Source organism: Sander lucioperca, chromosome 11 (assembly GCF_008315115.2).
Source record: "Sander lucioperca isolate FBNREF2018 chromosome 11, SLUC_FBN_1.2, whole genome shotgun sequence".
Classification (NCBI taxonomy): domain Eukaryota; kingdom Metazoa; phylum Chordata; class Actinopteri; order Perciformes; family Percidae; genus Sander; species Sander lucioperca.
The window spans coordinates 18,753,261-18,772,009 of NC_050183.1; the positions used below are offsets into that span (position 1 = coordinate 18,753,261).

General features: G+C 36.9%; 2 protein-coding genes and 1 long non-coding RNA gene across 6 annotated transcripts in view; all 3 read left to right on the forward strand.

Moving 5' to 3' along the window:
- cfh (complement factor H) overlaps positions 1–18,749 on the forward strand; it is a 120,735-nt gene that overhangs the window by 12,071 nt on the left and 89,915 nt on the right. Inside the window, exon 16 of the mRNA XM_031282290.2 lies at positions 503–667. Within this exon, the coding sequence (XP_031138150.1) occupies positions 503–667 (165 nt within the window). The remainder of the gene's footprint in view (positions 1–502; positions 668–18,749) is intronic.
- Positions 4,377–18,749, forward strand: part of LOC116038094 (complement factor H-like) — a 65,205-nt gene continuing 50,832 nt past the window's right edge. For 3 of the 4 annotated variants that reach the window (XM_031282294.2, XM_031282292.2, XM_031282293.2), the window contains exons 1-9: positions 4,377–4,584; positions 4,845–5,024; positions 5,754–5,859; positions 6,045–6,121; positions 6,696–6,887; positions 7,082–7,126; positions 9,761–9,946; positions 10,205–10,384; positions 16,792–16,989. In XM_031282294.2, the coding sequence (XP_031138154.1) occupies positions 4,515–4,584; positions 4,845–5,024; positions 5,754–5,859; positions 6,045–6,121; positions 6,696–6,887; positions 7,082–7,126; positions 9,761–9,946; positions 10,205–10,384; positions 16,792–16,989 (1,234 nt within the window). In that variant the 5' untranslated portion in view covers positions 4,377–4,514. The remainder of the gene's footprint in view (positions 4,585–4,844; positions 5,025–5,753; positions 5,860–6,044; positions 6,122–6,695; positions 6,888–7,081; positions 7,127–9,760; positions 9,947–10,204; positions 10,385–16,791; positions 16,990–18,749) is intronic. The other variant, XM_031282295.2, reaches the window with a different exon arrangement.
- LOC116038099 lies at positions 16,220–16,694 on the forward strand. Its single transcript, XR_004102019.1, has 2 exons — positions 16,220–16,305; positions 16,348–16,694. It is a non-coding gene; the product is annotated as an uncharacterized LOC116038099 (long non-coding RNA).

Below are 18,749 nucleotides of genomic sequence, written 5' to 3' on the forward strand. Positions count from 1 at the left end.
AATAAAAAGGTTTTGAGGTTTGCAAGCTTCAGTTTTTCTTCTAACCAATCTTATTTTACTACTCCACAGAATGCCAAACTAATCCAAATTTAAAACTGATATTAATCTGTTTTAAAAGCACAGCTTGTTAGCTCTCATTAATTTTAATGTTGCATATTAATGTGCTCATTCTGGAGCACTACCAGATCTGAGATGAGACAAGGGGAGGTACCTTACTTTGTGACTTTGTCTTTAATTGCTCTTGTATAGTTTCTATTTTTACTTCTATTCTTATTCTACTTGTATATAACTCCTTATTTATCTTAGTATCCCTAGTTATCTGTATTTATTTCTGTCTTTGTGCTGCTGCAACAACTGAATGTCTCCTCTGGGGATCAATAAAGGCTTCTCTTTCTCTTGGAGACCAGCCTTTTTTTTCAGCAGTTTTTGTTTCTAACTATTTGAATATCATATAAGGATAAGGATGTGTGATTTACTTATTTTTTGTTAAATTAAATTTCAGAGAGACCATGTGAAAGACTTCATATTGAGGATGCAGTTATAACCGGGGAGGAAAAGGAAAGTTACAGCCAAAATGAAGAAGTCCAATATAAATGCAACAACCATGATGAACGGTTTACTGTTACCTGTGAGCAAAGTGGTTGGACTGGGATTAAGAGCTGTACAGGTAACATACAACTACAACAAATATAGTTTTAAGGATAATTACAATGTGAGTTTGTGTTTTACTAGCAGAGACAAGAAGGGCATACAGAGAGTGCAGGCCTCTGCCAAGGCCATGCCCTGTCTAAGTGAAAAATAATTTGTGTATCCGACAAGTGATTCGGATCTGCTCCAAAATGTAACGTGTTCTTCTTTGCCCCGTGCTACACCCTTCCTCTGGGTTTCATGAAAATAGAGCAAGTAGTTTTTCCTTTTACCTGCTGACAAATAGACAAACAAACTGAGCTGAAAACAGAACCTTTTTGGTGGAGATGAGTGGCTAAAAAAAAAAATTCTATAGTAATGTGAAATTTAAATTGCATTAGTGTTTTTGAGTAAAGATGTCAGCAGTACTTTGAGCTAAATGTTAATGCATGCTGACATACTCAGAATGACAATGCTAACAGGCTGCTGTTTTGCAGGTATAATGTTTACCATGTTAAGTATCTTGCTTACACCACAATTTAATGCATTTTGTCAAACAGATTATTGGGAAATGAATCACTGAGTAATAGTCACACATAATCTGTAATTTTGAGTTTTCTAAACAACAGCGGTAACAGTAAAATAAAAATAAATAAAAAGGTTTTGAGGTTTGCAAGCTTCAGTTTTTCTTCTAGCCAATCTTATTTTACTACTCCACAGAATGCCAAACTAATCCAAATTTAAAACTGATATTAATCTGTTTTAAAAGCACTAGTTACATTAGTTACAACAATACAACACATGCACATAAAACAAGAAATACATAGGCATAGAGAAGTAAAATGACACAACCACTATTCCAGATCATGACAACTGGCAGGTTGATGGCATGAGAAAAACATAACACAAGTATCGTACACAGTAGACACAGGTAAAAGTGCATTGACACACATTAGAACGCATCAACAACACATAAGCACACACAGAGACACTATAGCGACAAAGACAAACACATTATTCTGGATTATGGCAGCATATGTGATTAGTCAATAACCAATGTTTTATGGATTTGGAGAAGGATTTGGCAGGTGCAATGTTCCAATTTAAAAGCCTGTTAACAGATGTAATAGAAATTGGTAGACAACATATGTATCCCTTTAATTCAGCAAAGTTTACATTTCTATTACTGAAATATCTCTGGCGACAAGTCAGACAATACAACCCTGTCTCCTAGAAGTTATGTGTATACACAACTAGTTTGCAACAGCAAATATGTTGTGGTGACGTGATGCAACAAATACATTTGTTGTCAATACAGCAAGGAAATGTGAATTTTTCACTTACAGCATACTTCCTTTGTCGTCAGCCAAAACTTCCAATCTTGCAAAACAATAGCTGCTTGTATAACAACTACAGCATTAATACACCTTTTATGTGCAGGCACTCATGCCCCCTGGTTAAGGTTGGATAAAGACTGTGGTCTTTGTTCAATACAGAAATAATCTTCAGGGATTTGAGACGTGATGCCATGATCTTTCCGTGGCCTTAACAAAAGTGCTTTTGTAGCCTCAACCTAACCACACACCAGACTCAGGATGTGAACCCTGAGTCCAGTGCTTTTTGCACCCTCCATCCACCTAAATCACCTCCCTACAACTCCTGTGCGTTCAATACAATACTAATTGGGTTGAAAGAGTTTTGGGTCACTGTAATCACTCCCCCAGCCTCTAAAGACCGTAAAGAGATCACTTTGTATCGCAAATACACTGTAGAAATATTCCTTGCTCTGTGTAAAAATGCATTCTTAAGTTATAGTATATGTACCAAACTACACATGAACAAGTTAAACATGCATAGGGTAATGTTATCCTTTACAGAATCATAGAAGACAAGGGCACATGTCCTTTTATCACATTTTTCAATCAAACTTTAGATTATTACAAACTGGATGCATGATTTCCACCCACTGCATGTTGAGATTTGATGCTGAACAAAGACATTTCTCTCCCACAGCTCATGCTGGTGATGCTCACGATCCAAAGAAGTCTCAATAAAAATGCCAAGAAAGACAACTTTTTTATCGTTCTTTTTTTTAATCAGTTGTTTAGAGAAACAAAACTGCATTTGCCGTGTGCATTATTCATACTGTTTCATCTTATATAAAACACGATCCTGATACATGTATTGGCTGAATCAATCATTTGTGTAATAAAGTGATCTGAAATAAACGATGAAAATTACAAAGGATTGATTTGTTTTATTTGTGTTATTCTGAATAATAATGCTTATAATGACTAAACACATGGGTTTAACAAAGTTATTGGGATGGGCATTTAACCCCTTTCATTAAGGAATAAATGTACAGTTTCCAAACAAAGTGGCTTCAGGGTTTTTTTAAACCAGGTTTTGTCTTCTATATCCTTTTAAGTCTGTTTTATCTTTCATCTCAAAAAAGTTTGACACACTTCTGATGTGAAGTTTAAATTTCAACTCGTAGATTTCTGTGAATTTAAATCTCGTAAATTTCAGTTACCCCCACCACCCCCACCCCCACCCCACTGTGTTTAGAGCAAATATTTAGAAGAAGACAGTGACTCAGCAAACTGCAACAAATTAAATAAAAGTGCAGTTTACATTTGTAGGGCTAAATATTGACCCGGCCTTCTGTAAATTGTTGACACAGTGACATCCAATCAGGGAACAAAGTTAACCATTTATTATAGGGTTGTTGAGCTGAGAATCAAGGTTAGGTTATGGTAAATGTTTGGCATGTTGAATGTAGGTCAATGCAATGTCCTGCAATTAACGTGACAGTGACAGTTTGGAAAGAATTCAATTCTCAAATTTCTTCAGCAGCATTGCTCATTTGATGTTATTTTAAGTATAAATCATGCAATATGAACAGTATTGCTCTCTTACGTAGTACCATTTAAGGGGAGACACCTGCAGGTGAATATGAAACAAACTTAATAGATATCAGCATGAAACTTCCCCAGTTGATTACTTACATTAAGACAAATATCTTTTGTATTACAAGTTTTCTAAAAGGTTATGTTTAAATATGCAAATGATACATTGTCCCTGATAAATAAACTCAAAATTGAAAGATTATGGTTTTGCCTGTAGTGTCTCCCCTTAATATAATTATTATAACAATAACTTTATTTGTATAGCACCTTGAAAAACAACAGCTTACAAAGTGCTTTAACAGAAGAAACAAAAGCATAAAGAAAACATAAATATTCTCTCAGTGACTGATTGTTCCCCTTAATGATTTTTATATTGGACTTTGTAATCTAGTGTCAACACTACTGATGACACATTGAATGTGGTAACCAAACTGTTTCATCATCAGTGGATGCTTTAAAACATAAAACATTGAGCTTTATATTCTACATTTCTATGCAAAGTTAGCTGAAGATAGTCATAAACCAGTCATGTGCCTTGTTCAAGCTAGACAATGTATGTTTGCCTTAATGCCGTTGTGTATTAGATTTATTATTTGTCGTTGTTATTGATGTGAGTTATCATAATCATTTCTTCTGACATCCGTCCCAAAAGTTCAATTATGTTATGTTATCAGTATGTTTTCTGATTGAAAAGCAGGCTCCCTTGCAGACATTTTAGGAATTAATTTGATAGAATACCAAAAAAAGTAATTGTGATTATTATAAAAATATACTGTACGTGAACTTATTTAGTGATTGAACAGTGCGTGCTGTGTGCGTTCATCTGTGTCGTGTTGTGCAATCCCACTGGGCAGGCCATGTGTTGACCCTTGGTGCTCCCCGAGGACTGAGGCTTGGGACAAACACACAAACACACAGAACAGTCGTCAAAGAAGTTAGCCTCAGTTAGACTCGGTCTCTGCACAGCTGCTCGTCCAAATGCAATTGTCTTTAATCCTTTTGTTTCTCCAGCTGTGGGGGAACGTGGAGGTTTCTTTATCACAGAATGGTAAGGCAATAGTTGTTTTTTTTAAATGTGCTTTCCAAAAGTGCATACATTTGTTAGGTTAAAGGAAGAGGGATCTGTGATGGGTGGCTTACTTACAGGACAGTGTACAGTAAATTCTCAAAGTTATATTACCCAGTGCCTAAAGATCTTCTGATGTACAGTTTGTGATATGACTCTGACTGGCATTTGTAGCACACAAATGTTGAGAAGACTTAGCCAATTTCCTTTTTCTTTTTCTTTTCCCTGTTGCTGTTTGTTAGCATGTCCAAACCTTCCAGAGGTTCCTCACGCCAGTGTGTCAGAAGTGACCAAAAAAGCTGTGTACCACCAAGGAAGCGTGATCCAGTTCGTTTGTGAAATTGGTTATACATCATTCCCACCCATCAAATATGCATGTACAGAGAATGGCTGGTTACCACTCAGTCGGGGAAGATGCATCTGTGAGTTAAACGGCTTTCTGCTCGTCTCTTTATTTTGTTGCAACTTGGGTGACTCCCTGCAGTAATCCAGTTACAAGAAACGAGAATCCTTTTAACGCTGGATGTCATTATCTTTTCAGAAGAGCTATTACAACTTTTCAAAGGTCCAGAGTAGTTTGATGGCTTATTGACACGATTATAATTGCATAAAATGAATTCACGTCCATACTTAGAGATGATGATTACATGTGTGCATTCTAACATTTGGAAATATCATTAAAACTTTTCATTGTACTTTCCAAGAGTAACTGTAATTAATCAGAAAAAAATGCATTATGCACTTTCTAGTAACTAGAAATCAATCTGCTTCTTCAAAGCAACAACTTAATACTATGGTTGCTGCACAAAGTTATTCTTATCAAAAGAACTAAATCAGGTCATTGCCATTTTGTTAGTGCTTTCACACTTGATGGTGTTTTAAGCCCCCCAACATCTCCTTCCAGGCAGCGCTGCGACCGTTGACTTCAGGGCACCTAACCCTAACCTTAACCCTAACCATAACCATTGCCTAATCCTAGTGCCTTCCAGGCAGCGCTGCCTGGAAGGAGACGTTGGGGGCTTAAAACACCAATAAAGGCTTTCAACTCAAATCTAACAATGAAGCCTTAAAGAATAAAGTTCAAACTATAATTTCACTTTTTAGAAACTTTGAAACATTGATGAATAATCTCTTTTTTTCTTTTTTTTCAGTAAAGCCATGTGTATTTCCCGATGACACGCCCAATGGCTATTATCAAATAATCCACGGGGAAGAGTTTGTTTTTGGAACAACAGTCAAATACTTTTGTAATGAAGGGTAGGTGCATCTGGAATGACTCAATAAAACTAGAAATGATGCTAACACAGCCTTTAGACACACTATACATGGTATATGAGTGAGATCATGAAAGATATTAACTTTGCACATTATTTTTCTCCCCTTGGTGATTTCTCTGATGGAGTTTTCATGTCATAATGGTTTTGTCGTACTGTTGATTTCAGGTATCAAATGGTAAGTATGGAAGACACCAGGACTTGTATGCTGGACAAATGGAGCAATCGTGTGCCAATATGTGATCGTAAGTCTCCAAAAAAACAGCAGCAGAAATTTTGTTCAAGGTTCTGTTGATTACTATTAACTTTAAAGGTGCACTGGAATGTTTTTTTTGTTATTGCTCTTCAGCGTTTCAGTTAGCAAGAGTTACAAAGTCGGAGGAACTATTACAGGCACCTGTGCTTCTGGGAAACAAACTATGGCGCTGTGTTTTGTTCACATTTGCAACACCAAAAGCTTTTTGAATGTGGTTTGCACCTCTCACTGGCTTTTTCTCCATGGCAACTATGGCGGGGGCCCATAGGAGCTGTAGCATTTGAACGTGTCGGCGACCGTACCAAAATGACAGACGAAACATGATTTCTCAGAAACAAAGCTGAAATAATTCAATAACATAAATCTCTAAGGTTGCCTCATTATCCATGAGTCCTGTAACATTGAGGATATCACTAAAAATGAATGTGGAAGAAAACACCGTCCTCCCACTTAGTAACTCTACAGAGAAGCTCTGCTCTCTGTGGGACTTTGGCTGTTTATTTATATATCAAATTCTTGCCCCGTTCCACTTCTTTTTTTTTTTTTTGACTGTGTTTACTCAGGTTTGAGCTGCGACCCCCCGTCTGCAGATGGAGGGCTTACAGTAAAAGGTTTACCAGATAATGACGATCCCATTCTTCCTGACCGCCTCCTCATATTCAGCTGTGAAGGACCTGGGAAATATCTGAATGGCAGTAGAGTGCTGAGATGTGGTCAAGATGGACAGTGGGATCATCCATTCCCCACTTGTGAAAGTAAGCCTTTAAAGATGAAAGGATGAACAATGTAGACAATATTTATGTGATACTTTTTTATTTTATTTTGTAGAGCATGTTACAATGCAGTTAAATCTCTGCCTACACACATAACCATAACACTGTGGGACATAAACCCCTGTCCACTGACCGGCGTATTTTTCATTTGATAACTTCTGTTTTATTCTTTCCAGACGTAACCAGACACGAGGAGGGGTGTCGGCTAAATTGTAATGCAGGTAAAAATGTCGACAACACCAGCTTGGGACTTTCATCCAAAGAATAACCAAAGCTTGGGATTCAAACCCAATTCCTTACTTTTAACTACTCATTTGTGTTTATACCAGGGGTTCACAATTAAAAAAACGTAGATTCTAAAAATATAGATATACCGAATTAAAAAACAATCAGAACAAAATATATACAACAAGAAAGATAAGAAGGAAAATAAAAAGTTGTAAAACACTAATGCCTGAATTTAAAATAGTCAGAAATATAAAACAACCTTTAAACAAAAGGGAAATGGAGCAAATACTAAAAGCGACTTAGAGAGTAACTACGGCCACACTCAGCTGGAAGGGCACCTTAAAACAAGTGGCATACAACTTCATAAAACACAGCAAATGAAAAGAAAACAATAAATAAAACACGGCAAAGGCACTCTTTGCTTCCCACAATCCACTATACTCGTGTAGCTCTCTTACAGAAACATTAACAGGTTATTTCAATTTAGTATTTTCCTCCACAAACTCAATGTTAAAAACTAAAAACAAACAATGAAGCCAAAATTACAGTAACTGTCCACTAAAACAATCAAAAGGCTGTCTAATAAAAACCAGGCAAAAGTCAATAAAACAAAGAACTAAAATAATACAAATCGAGAAAGCTTGTGCAGTCTATATCCACGACATTTTCACTTCCGGTTTCTTTGTGTTGGAATTTTAAACTCTGGTGGATTTCTGAGGACTATGGTTAACTGCTCCTCAGATCTCTGCAGGGTAAATCCAGACAGCTAGCTAGACTATCTGTCCAACCTGAGTTTTCTGTTGCACGACTAAAACAATTTTTGTACGTACACATGTTCCACCAAAACAAGTTCCTTCCTGAGGCTATTTTGCAGTGGCGCTGGGGCTCTGTCCGGTGCTTAGCGCCACCCAAGATGATTGTGATTGGTTTAAAGAAATGCCAATAAACCAGAGCACGCCCATGCTGTGTGGACTCGCCAGACCCTCCTCTGCAGCACTGTGGTGGAAAGTCTGGCAATGCGAGACTAACCTGCCGGTTACACAGATATCACTTGTGAACTTGACGAGATGGCCCTTTATATCAATGTCGCTGGACTACTACCAGCACATGGAACAATGAAAGTTGGACATAAATTACAGTTTCACTGCGGCAATCCATATACAGTACAGTGGTTGAGTATGAAGAAATTGAATGTTTAAATGTAATGTTTAACTTTGAAGTGGAAAGCCGCCTTTCCAACTTGTGGTATGTTCACTTTGATTGGAGGTTAATCCCATTTATGTTGATGTTAACCACCTTTTTATTTGCATATTTGAGTTTAACCATCTTTTTTAGGCAAACCTGCATATTAATTCACAGAACAGAGATACACAATACAACTCATAGAAGATAGTACAACTTGATGGTTGTTAGATGAAGACAAAATCTGAATACTTCATGGTTAATTAAAGATAAGAGACACAGGAGATGGTCACACTAAAACTGGGGTAGGCAGTTTTTTGGAAAAGTAAAAAGAAGAAAAAAAGACAGCCCTCCTCCTGCAGCTCTGCCTTCTCTGTCCTCAGCCCCTCCCATCTTCCTTTTTTTTAGGTTGCTTTGAAGTGTAGGCAGTTTTTGCCAATGCTGGAATTGAAACTTTTTCTGCAGAATTTTTCGACCATTGAATCAGGCCTTCGCTAGTCTTGCATGGCCAGACCTATCTCCACAGCACTGTGAAGTAATGTCTGGCTACACCACAGATACATTCTGTTGATCCAGGACATGCATGTGCATTTGTAGAACAGCCAATAGGAATGCTCTCTAAAATTACCTGTGATTGTCCAAAGTCTCCCGTCATGGGCTAGATTTCCTAAAGTCAGAAAATGGAGCCAAGTGGAGTTGAGTCTAGTTCACTCTAAGACCGCTATAATTACAATATGCTGAAAGGTTATTATGAAATTCTCGCCCAATAAAATGGCTTACTCCAGCTTAAAGCTCAGAGCTAAAGTTGTATATTAAAGACATTTTAATCATTATGGATTTTTTGGCCACTTGGCGATAGCAGAAACAAGCTGTGGCTCAACACTCAAACTAATTGACATCTTTTAACTTGCCTATTTACACATCTGGCAGATATAGAGCAAAATATAGGAAATTATCATTAATTTAAAGTCATTTCTGGCCACCTAGCTACAGAAAGTCATCACTTTCTATTTTAGCTGCATTTTTGGTCTCCACCAACTCATACAAATATTAGGCTCTTGAAATGCTCCACTTTGTTCAACAGCTTGTCTCTAAGTGTCGGTTTTTAGGGATTTTTCGATGAAGCTGTCTGCTGATGCTGAAATGATGCTATGAGCGAACCAAAACAGTAAATTTACAGCATGGAAAATCAATGTAATGTAATTAATTTTTAATACAAAATATTGAGGCTCTTTAGTAAAAGGAAACATCTGCGTAGATTGAAACTTAAGTAACTGATAAGTAGTATATCACATACATTTGCTTGTAAAGTTACAAAGATTTCGACACAAATTTACGTAACATTTGTGTTCATTAAATCCAAAAAGTCAGAATCTCAGGTATAATATGTTGCTGTTTATACTGTTTAAAGCTCTTGATTAAACAGATTCTCTCCTTAAAAACAGAAAAATGCAAAGTCCCACGTCTATCAGACGGCTTACAACTCCCCACATATGAACAGCGCGATCAACTAAGAACAGGAGAAAAGTTGACGTTTACTTGCCGCCGGCGTGGAGACTTTCTAAGAGGGAAAGCTGAGGTTGAATGTTTAGCAGGCGGACGGTGGAGTGATCCCTTCCCAACATGTGGAGGTAAATCAATTCTTTTCTTTTCTCCTTGCTCCTAATCTAGGAAAATGATGGGTATAGGATGTATTGCAGAGCTGTTGTACTCATTTTATCTAGGTGTACCTAATTAACTGGCAGTGTGGACATATACAGACTTTTCCAGGAAATTACTTATTTGTGTGTGTGTGTGTGTGTGTGTGTGTGTGTGTGTGTGTGTGTGTGTGTGTGTGTGTGTGTGTGTGTGTGTGTGTGTGTGTGTGTGTGTGTTTTACGTTCTTTTAGCTCCTTTAGGTTGTGGGACACCACCATACCTTGCAGATGCAGACACCAGGGGAGCTCTTAAATTCCAGTACAGACATGGAGAAACGGTTGAATACATCTGTCAGAATTACTACCGTAAGGAGGGTGAGACTTACAAAACCTGCATCAATGGTGAATGGATTGGACAGATGAGATGCCTCAGTAAGTTACAACTCCTTGTTTTCATCCTTTGAGGATTTTGCATACATTATGTTAAAGCTGATATTGTTTCCAGTGTTTGCATGTAGCCGCTTGATTTAAACATCACATAATAAAGATAGACAAGAACTAAAGAATAATTAACACGCAACACTGTCTTAAATTATGCTGACAGTAGAACCAGGGTCCAAAATTTGCACCCGCCACTCACCAAATGCGATTGAAAATCTATGTTGGCGAATAAAATTAAAAGAGGTCACTCACCATTGATGGGTTGCTAAATGAAGCCTACTTCACTACAAACTTTCATCACTGCAACACGAGTTGATTGACCACATTTTGTTTTGCATCAACTCTGCAACGGCATCGGGGTTGGCTGATTTGACGGTATATACCGTGCAACCGTAGAAATGTGTCCACGGTTAGAGACTTGGCAATACAGTACCATTTATGAGTATTATTATTTACTTATTTTTAAGATACATTTTTGGGCATTTTAGGCTTTTAGGACAGCTGAAAATGTGAAAGGAGAGAGAAAGGGGGAATGACATGCATCAATGAGCCGCAGGTCAAATTCGAACCTGCAGCCGCTACGACAAAGACTGAGCCTTTGTACATGGCTATCCAGGCGCCCCACCGTTTATGAGTATTTTTTTCCCATGATGGCGAAGGCATGTCCCGCCCTACTCTGCCACCGATTGGCTTACCCTGACATTCTTACCCTAACCAATCCCACTCCTCTTGCTTAAACTAAACCACCCAACTAGAGCAGGCGATAATTACTGGCCAATTAGAGGGAAAGTAGGGCGGGTCATGCCATCCCCATGCCTTTTCTATCCTAGGAAATCAAATTTGACATACCGTTTCCACCAAATATCCATGTTTCGACATGCATCCCAACCTTTTACAATAGCTTGTATAAAACATGATACAAGATTGAGTTGATTACCAGATATTCACACACTGTAGCTTTTTTTTTTTTTTTACATTGTTTCATTGTTGTTTTTTTTATAAAAGATGAGCAAATCCTGCAGGATTTTTTTTTTTCTTTTGGAATACTATAAAATACTAAATATTTATCATTTCTGTGTTTTTTAAATTTTTCGGTAACCTGTTTACCTTTAAACCTTAACCTTGTAATACTTGAAATTATTGTTCTCAGGAACCTTAAAACTTTTTTAAGTGTTGTCTCATCTGAGGCAATTGTTTTATAAAATAAAGAAATAAAGAAGATAATAATCACATGTGATAAAGTATGATATAGTTATTTTGAACCATTTCTTTATCTATTTACAGAACAATTACTGTAGCGTTATATTTACCATAAGCGTGATACGAAATTACATACCATGGTAGAAGATTTTGGCCCTCTCACCCACCCCTACATGGCATGCAACGTATGACCATCAATAATTCTAATGAAATTCTTTGACTGCGCCTCAATGTCCACTGTTGGCTTACTTATCTAGCTCACTACCCAGCTCGATTAGCAGTGGTACTGGTCGGGTATCACAGAGGAGAATTTCGCACTGACCGCCAAGAGTATGTTTTGTGACATCAATACATTGAGCTGCAGCGTTTACTACCATCCAATGCAGTTTATGGCCGGTTAAACTTTTTTTTTTGCCAGTTAATATTTTCACTTGAACAGCCAATGGCAGATAGACCCAAAAAGTTAATTTTGGAACTAACCACAATTCAGTCCAGCATGCCAGCGCAGTAACATAACATTTGGTGACAATTGACAGGAATTTTAGTTTTTACATTATCAAACGAAAACTAGTCAGCTATAGATATGTCAAGTCAAAGCTGTAGTTGGGGAGATATCCACAGCTATCCTAACCTATAAAGCTTAATTTACTCACTCACTAAGATGTTATCTGGCCTAGGCCTACTGTAACTGAAAAATAGCCATTTAGATGCACCAACATTTTAATAATTCAGTTTGGTTTCTTACATAAATAAATAAATAAATAAGGCAGCAAATGATGATAATAATGGTAATCATGATGCAGACCAAAAACAGGTAAACTCAATAATCTCAGCAAAATAGCAGGAGCAGTAGGCTAACATCTCAGCTTCTGACTCTTGAAAAATTCATGTGATTCAATTTGACTAAACACCCTTTTTATTGATTTCAATATACTTTAAATAAAAACACAGAAATATCTAGTCCCTATAACTATAGTATGTAAATGATCAAAATGATGTTCATTCTCTCTAAAAGGTATAATTAACCTTCTGTTCTCTATCATATTGAGAATATCTCTCCACCGTTACATATTCCATATGTACGGGGATGATCCCCCTGATGTCAGGTACATGGATACTTCTTTAAGACACACCGGCTTGCCCGGCCACACCCTTAAGTATTGTCACAGATCATGTAACTGATTACATTTGAGACAACCTATGCAGTTTTTAAGCTCTAAATATATTTTGTATCTAAGAATAGCATTTATTATACATGGAGTAAGATGTGAAGTAATTTCCCATTATTAAAGTTCTGTTTATCTGTTATCTCTTGCAGAACCCTGTACTGTGGATAGAGAGCTCATGAACAGATATAATATTGCCTTCAGATATGGTTATTCTGATAAGCTGTATTCACCCCATGATGATACTATCGAGTTCACTTGTACTAAAGGAAGACATACCGGCACATTGTCCATGCGTCAGAAGTGTATTGATGGTGTGATGAACCTGCCCACTTGCCAGTAAAGGTTTTTAGTTAACTGGATGTGATAAACATGATCTGGCTGGACAAACATGTAAACGATTAACCAAAGTAAAAAGTAAGACTAGTTATGATCCAGTGTCTATACTTCAGATCTTTGTGTCATAATTTTAATAAAACCTATATTTTCACGTCTGTTTTCTGGCTCTAAATGTCTGATTGGTGTAAAGTATGTTTTTTTTACGTGCTCAGAGAAAGATTCAAGTCAGCTTTACTGGAGAAAGCTGTTCTTCTCTCCTGGAAGAGAAAAACACATAATATTCAAAATAATAATGCAGCACAATAAATTACAAAACTGGGCCCAGTTTCCTGATAATGATTGGTCTTAGAAGTTAAGAGCATTTTCTACAAACGTTTCCATTAACTTAAATTTCCTAACAGGTTTCTTTAAGCAGCACTTGTCTAAGTATGCCGATGCCGATAAGACGAATACGTTGGCTGTCCAAGGTGCTGAAGATTCAATTCAATTCAGTTTATTTATGAAAGGGGACAGTACAAATTAATAAAACGCATGATTTTACATGGGTTAAAAAAGCCAGAATTAGCCAAAAGTCTATTTTTCATCTGTAGTCCCCTGCCCTCGATGTTAAAAAAAGGCTGAATACACTTTAAAGTCAAATTTAAGCAGTAAATTAGAGGTCCCCTTGCAGAAAACTTTTCAGGGACACCCTGATGTATGTCCCGTGAAATAATTTGACATAGCCTAATTTTTTCTTATGTCGAAGAACAACACAAGAGAAATGTATTACAAAGATACTGTATAAGACATGCATTAAACATATTTGCAGATTCTAAGAGTTAATAGATTTGTTAGAATAGCACATTATTTTTGGTATGTTAGACTTAAAAATTTAAATATTTGTTGAACTATGAAGTTTTTTGTAAAAAAAAAAAAAAAAAAAAAAAAAGAAAAGAAAAGAAGGTCATGATAATTTGAATGAATAAATCATAAAATGTTTCATGGTCCCCCTGGCAGTATGATGCGGACTTGCGGATGGCTGGAATTGTTCATTATGAAAATAAAGCTTAATTTTCAGTAAACAGTCTGCAGCATTCAGCATTTAATACCATAATTAATGTTTCTGGATAAATGTCAGTTTTAGAAAATAAACTTTACCTGCTGCTGAAGGCAGATGTTACATTCATTCTAAGTTTATATGAAACCTAAAATTGGGCAGTTTCTTTAATATGCACGTCATCTGTTGTGAATGTCATTCTGTCAACATTTCTGTATTATAGACGTTAGTGTGTTGCGTACATCATACAGTATATGCACCATAATTAAAAAGAAAAGAGAAGATCTGGAACCTAAAAAGTATACCATCAGGGAAGCCTAATAATAGTTCAAAATCTGAGTCACTTTTATTAATTGTTGATTTGGTCTTTTCATGGGATTTGTAATTCCATTTTTTTCCCATTTGTAAAAAAAATAAAAAAGGAAATATTTATAAATTTATATTTAATTTATTTATAAATATTGAAAAAAGTTAACAATTATTTGAAGCCCAACATGCCTTGAATTTTTCAACACTCAATCAAAACTACAACCATGTTTTAATGGACTAATTTTAAATATGTGAAACAGGACGGAAACCTTTTTATTATTATTATTAAAGTCCTGTGCTTTGTATGCCCAACAACCTTTCCTGCCCTTCTCCATAGGACTTCTATGGAGAACATCTAACATCCTGAATTGGCCAAACATAGTGAGCATAATCTGCAGTAATCACTGATAGCAAGCCAAATATCTTCTAACAAAGGTAATTTATAACTGTTAATTAATTTCAACCATTGGCTTAAAACATATTCCTTTACATCTTTTTATGAATTAGACTGATGCTCAAAATACGTTGTTTGTGAGCACATCTGGAACATCCAGTATTGAGAATTATTTGTGTTGGTGTGTTGCAATGTGTTGTGCGTTGTACAGTCCCACAGGGCAGACCGTGTTGTGAACCTCAGGACTCCCCGAGGACTCAAACACACAGTAGTTCTGCTCAGGAAACGTTTGTCGAAGGACCATGAGCTTGTCTGTAATCTTCTTTCTCCAACTGTGGGGGATTGTGGAAGTTTCCTCATCACAGAATGGTAAGTAGGGGTCTTTTTTTTACTGAAGTGTTATGATTTAGCTCTGTGGACTTCAACTTCAACTTGTCCCTGAAGGGCGATTCGGTGTGCAGCAAGTATAAAAACATACAAGACACATAAATACATACAAGTTCTACACACAGTCCAACTGGAACACAAACGTAACAGTACGAGGACAAATAAATACCAGTACAAGGTGCATGGATACAAGAAACAGAAAGTGTTTAGATTAAACTAGGGTATTGTACGTGACTCATAGATAAGAGAGGAATAACCTGTATATTACATTGGTATCTTCGTTGTATATTTAAAAGGCCCAAGTTTGTGTACCGATATGTCATTACCATTATTGTAAAAGTACTGCATTTTGCACAGAGGCCAGTTCATGCGGTCTGTGATAACATACAGCCTTATCCTCTTAATTATTGTTTTGGTAATTTAAAGATAATTTATCAATTTGTTCTATTACGTCAATTCTTACAGTGCGTTTTACTGTTGTTTTAAGTGATCTTATGAGCTTACACTTTGATGAAATGTCTTTGTCATGCTTTATTTTAGCTTTGTTCATGAGGATTTTTATGGATTGATGTACACATGCATCCCTCCATTTCAGTGGTGGTGTCTACGTGTACGCAGTATACCCACTAAGAAAGCTCCAGGATTTCCATATAACCACTTAAAAATGCCCAGTGACACGCAACAACATACTTTCCATTATATTTTTGATATATTTTGAAATGCCATCTGTGTTTTTCTTCTTCACATGGGCTGAATAAAGGTATTTCCACCGTAAATTGGTGCATAAAAGTGTATCTGAATAAAGGAAATGAAGTCGTTGATGCTCAAAACTTCCCTGGGGAAGACACCCAGATCCACCACTATGATATATATATATATATATATATATATATATATATATATATATATATATATATATATATATATATATATACAGTGCTGCTCATAAGTAGGCCTATGTATGCTCCAGCGAGGGCTGGCCGTGCAACAGGGAACGTAAGTGAATTGACTGTCTGTTCCACGCTCACTGCAGTACTCTGCTTACACTGTTGTAAGATGTGTTTAATTATATTTTTTAAACGTTACCATCTTAGAGTTTGGGGAAAAGAAAACATACGCTAAGTCCCTTTCAGACACAGGCTTCATTTTGTAAAGTATGTGGCACATATGTATGGCGGTTTTGACTCAATTGTACGCCTATTTGTAAACAATTAATTGTTGAAGATGGTGATAACAATATGTATGCAAACATTTGGAAATTTGTGAATAACTTTTAGAGTAATTAAAACACAGATGATGGTACTGAGAGGTTTATAAAAAAAAACCTACATTAAGCTATTTCACTGACTTCAGTTTTGAGCAAATAAGCATCAATCTGTTTGTTCAAAGCAAAATAAACTAAATATGGTAAGTCTAAAGGATTTCAGTGGTGTTTAGCTCTTTTTTGTGCTGCAACTCTACTCTGTGATGTTGGCTAATAAAATGTGAGTGTATTTACATATCAAAAACTTGCCTTGTTCAGCTTGTTTTTTTATCTTCACTGACCTTACGGACTGTTTATATTTAGTTTCACCATCGAGCTGCAACCACCCGCCTGCAGATGGAGGGGTTACAGTAATAGGTTTACCAGAAAATGACGCCCCCATACTTCCTGATCGCCTCCTCGCATTCATTTGTGAAGGACCTGGGAAATATCTGAATGGCAGTTCAGTGCTGAGATGTGGTCAAGATGGACAGTGGGATCATCCATTCCCCATTTGTGAAGGTAAACCCTTTAAAGGTGCTTTAAGCGATGTCACGCGTTTTTTAGGCTACAACATTTTTTGTCACATACAGCAAACATCTCCTCACTATCTGCCAGCTGCCTGTCCCCCTTTTTTAACTGTAATTGTAACCTGTACTGGATACAGTACTTTATGTTTGTCTGTTGTTTGCTGAGCTAACAGTGTTATGCACACTCAGGGGCGCCGCCAGGAATTTTGGGCCCCATGACAAAAAATCAAATTGGGCCCCCTCTGCGCAGCTGTTGTCACCACATCTCTAGGAACCTAACTGGTTTGGATGGATCGCGGGAATGGGGGTGTTTGTTATTATTAGTGTTTTTGTTGTTGTTATTAATAATTGTTCAGACTTGCAGAAGAAAAGATTTGACACACGGCACTGTCAATTCAACCAAATACAAAGTATTTATTCCATTTCCACATGGTGACTAATGATGGGGGGGGGGGGGTCCTCCCCCAGAAAATTTTGAGCGTTAAACACTTTCCTGCATTCTGGTGAATTTGTATGCCCCTATATCTACCTTTTTCTGAATCAATTTATGCTGGAAATAACTTTATGTAAAGGGAAACATAGATTACAATCCAAATATAAAAACATAATGGAATATATTTTCATATGAATTCATTTTAATTTATTAATAAACCCCTGGACTGTATTATTGTTAAGTTTGAGCAAGATTTCTGCTCATGTTCAAAACTTTGTGCACATTCAAAGTATATCTCATCTGTGTTCTCTGAGATTTGGAGGAGTTGTGATATTTTGAGAAAAATAAAGTTATAATATTCACTATATTTCAGAAAATAATCTACCTGCACTATAGTCTGCTGTGTGTTACGTGATTGCTCTGCTGATACGGTAGATCTCAGACCGTCTCACAGACACAGAGCCCCGTTTGGGTCTCTGGTCTCTGAATGAGCGAACGTTTAGGGAAGAGGCTGTACGCTGCTCTATGCTTTTTTTTTCATTGGTTGTTGCGTTAAATCTTACCCAGATACAATAGTGTTTTTTGTAGCCCCTTTCCTTTTTTTGATTGGCTGATAAGTGGCAGGCTGAACTAAGAACTCCAGGGGAGACGTGCTTGATTCCTGCCGGTTTCATAGTGAGAGCGGCGCGCCAGAGAAATTTTGTGCACTGCGGCATATTAAATATATTATAAATAGTTTTTCTGCGTGAGAAATACAATGTGTGGTGGGAGTGCGTGACAAAAGACCGAAATGAGTGACTGTCACGCTCAAGCCCTGCAGAGAAATCCCCACAGACTCCCTGCTATGATGCTAACTGGCATGTCATTGAACCATAGACTGTATATATTATTATTAATTATTATTATTATTAATATTATACAGTCTATGCATTGAACACAATGTTGCTCACCTTCTTCACTGGGACAGGGAGGGGCACAGTTAGGGGGAGACTGGGGTGCTGCTGACTCATCTGTTGTTAAGTCTGCTAAAAGGGGCAGGGACAATGATTTAATATGAATATCCTGCTAAACGTTTCCCTGCACTGATTAAATGGTGATTAAATGTAGGCTAACACTAGTCTGTAGCTAGCTAGCTTATTTCACTATGGACATTAAGCCAACAGGTTAATACCACTCACAGACCATAGGCTACACACCTTTCTTGGTGAAAAACTGGGTTACAGTTTGACACCCTTTCTTTTGTCTTTCCTCTCTTTCCTTTTTTGAAAACGAAATTTTGACTTAACGTTACTTGACAACACTGTAGTCACTGTAGTTCT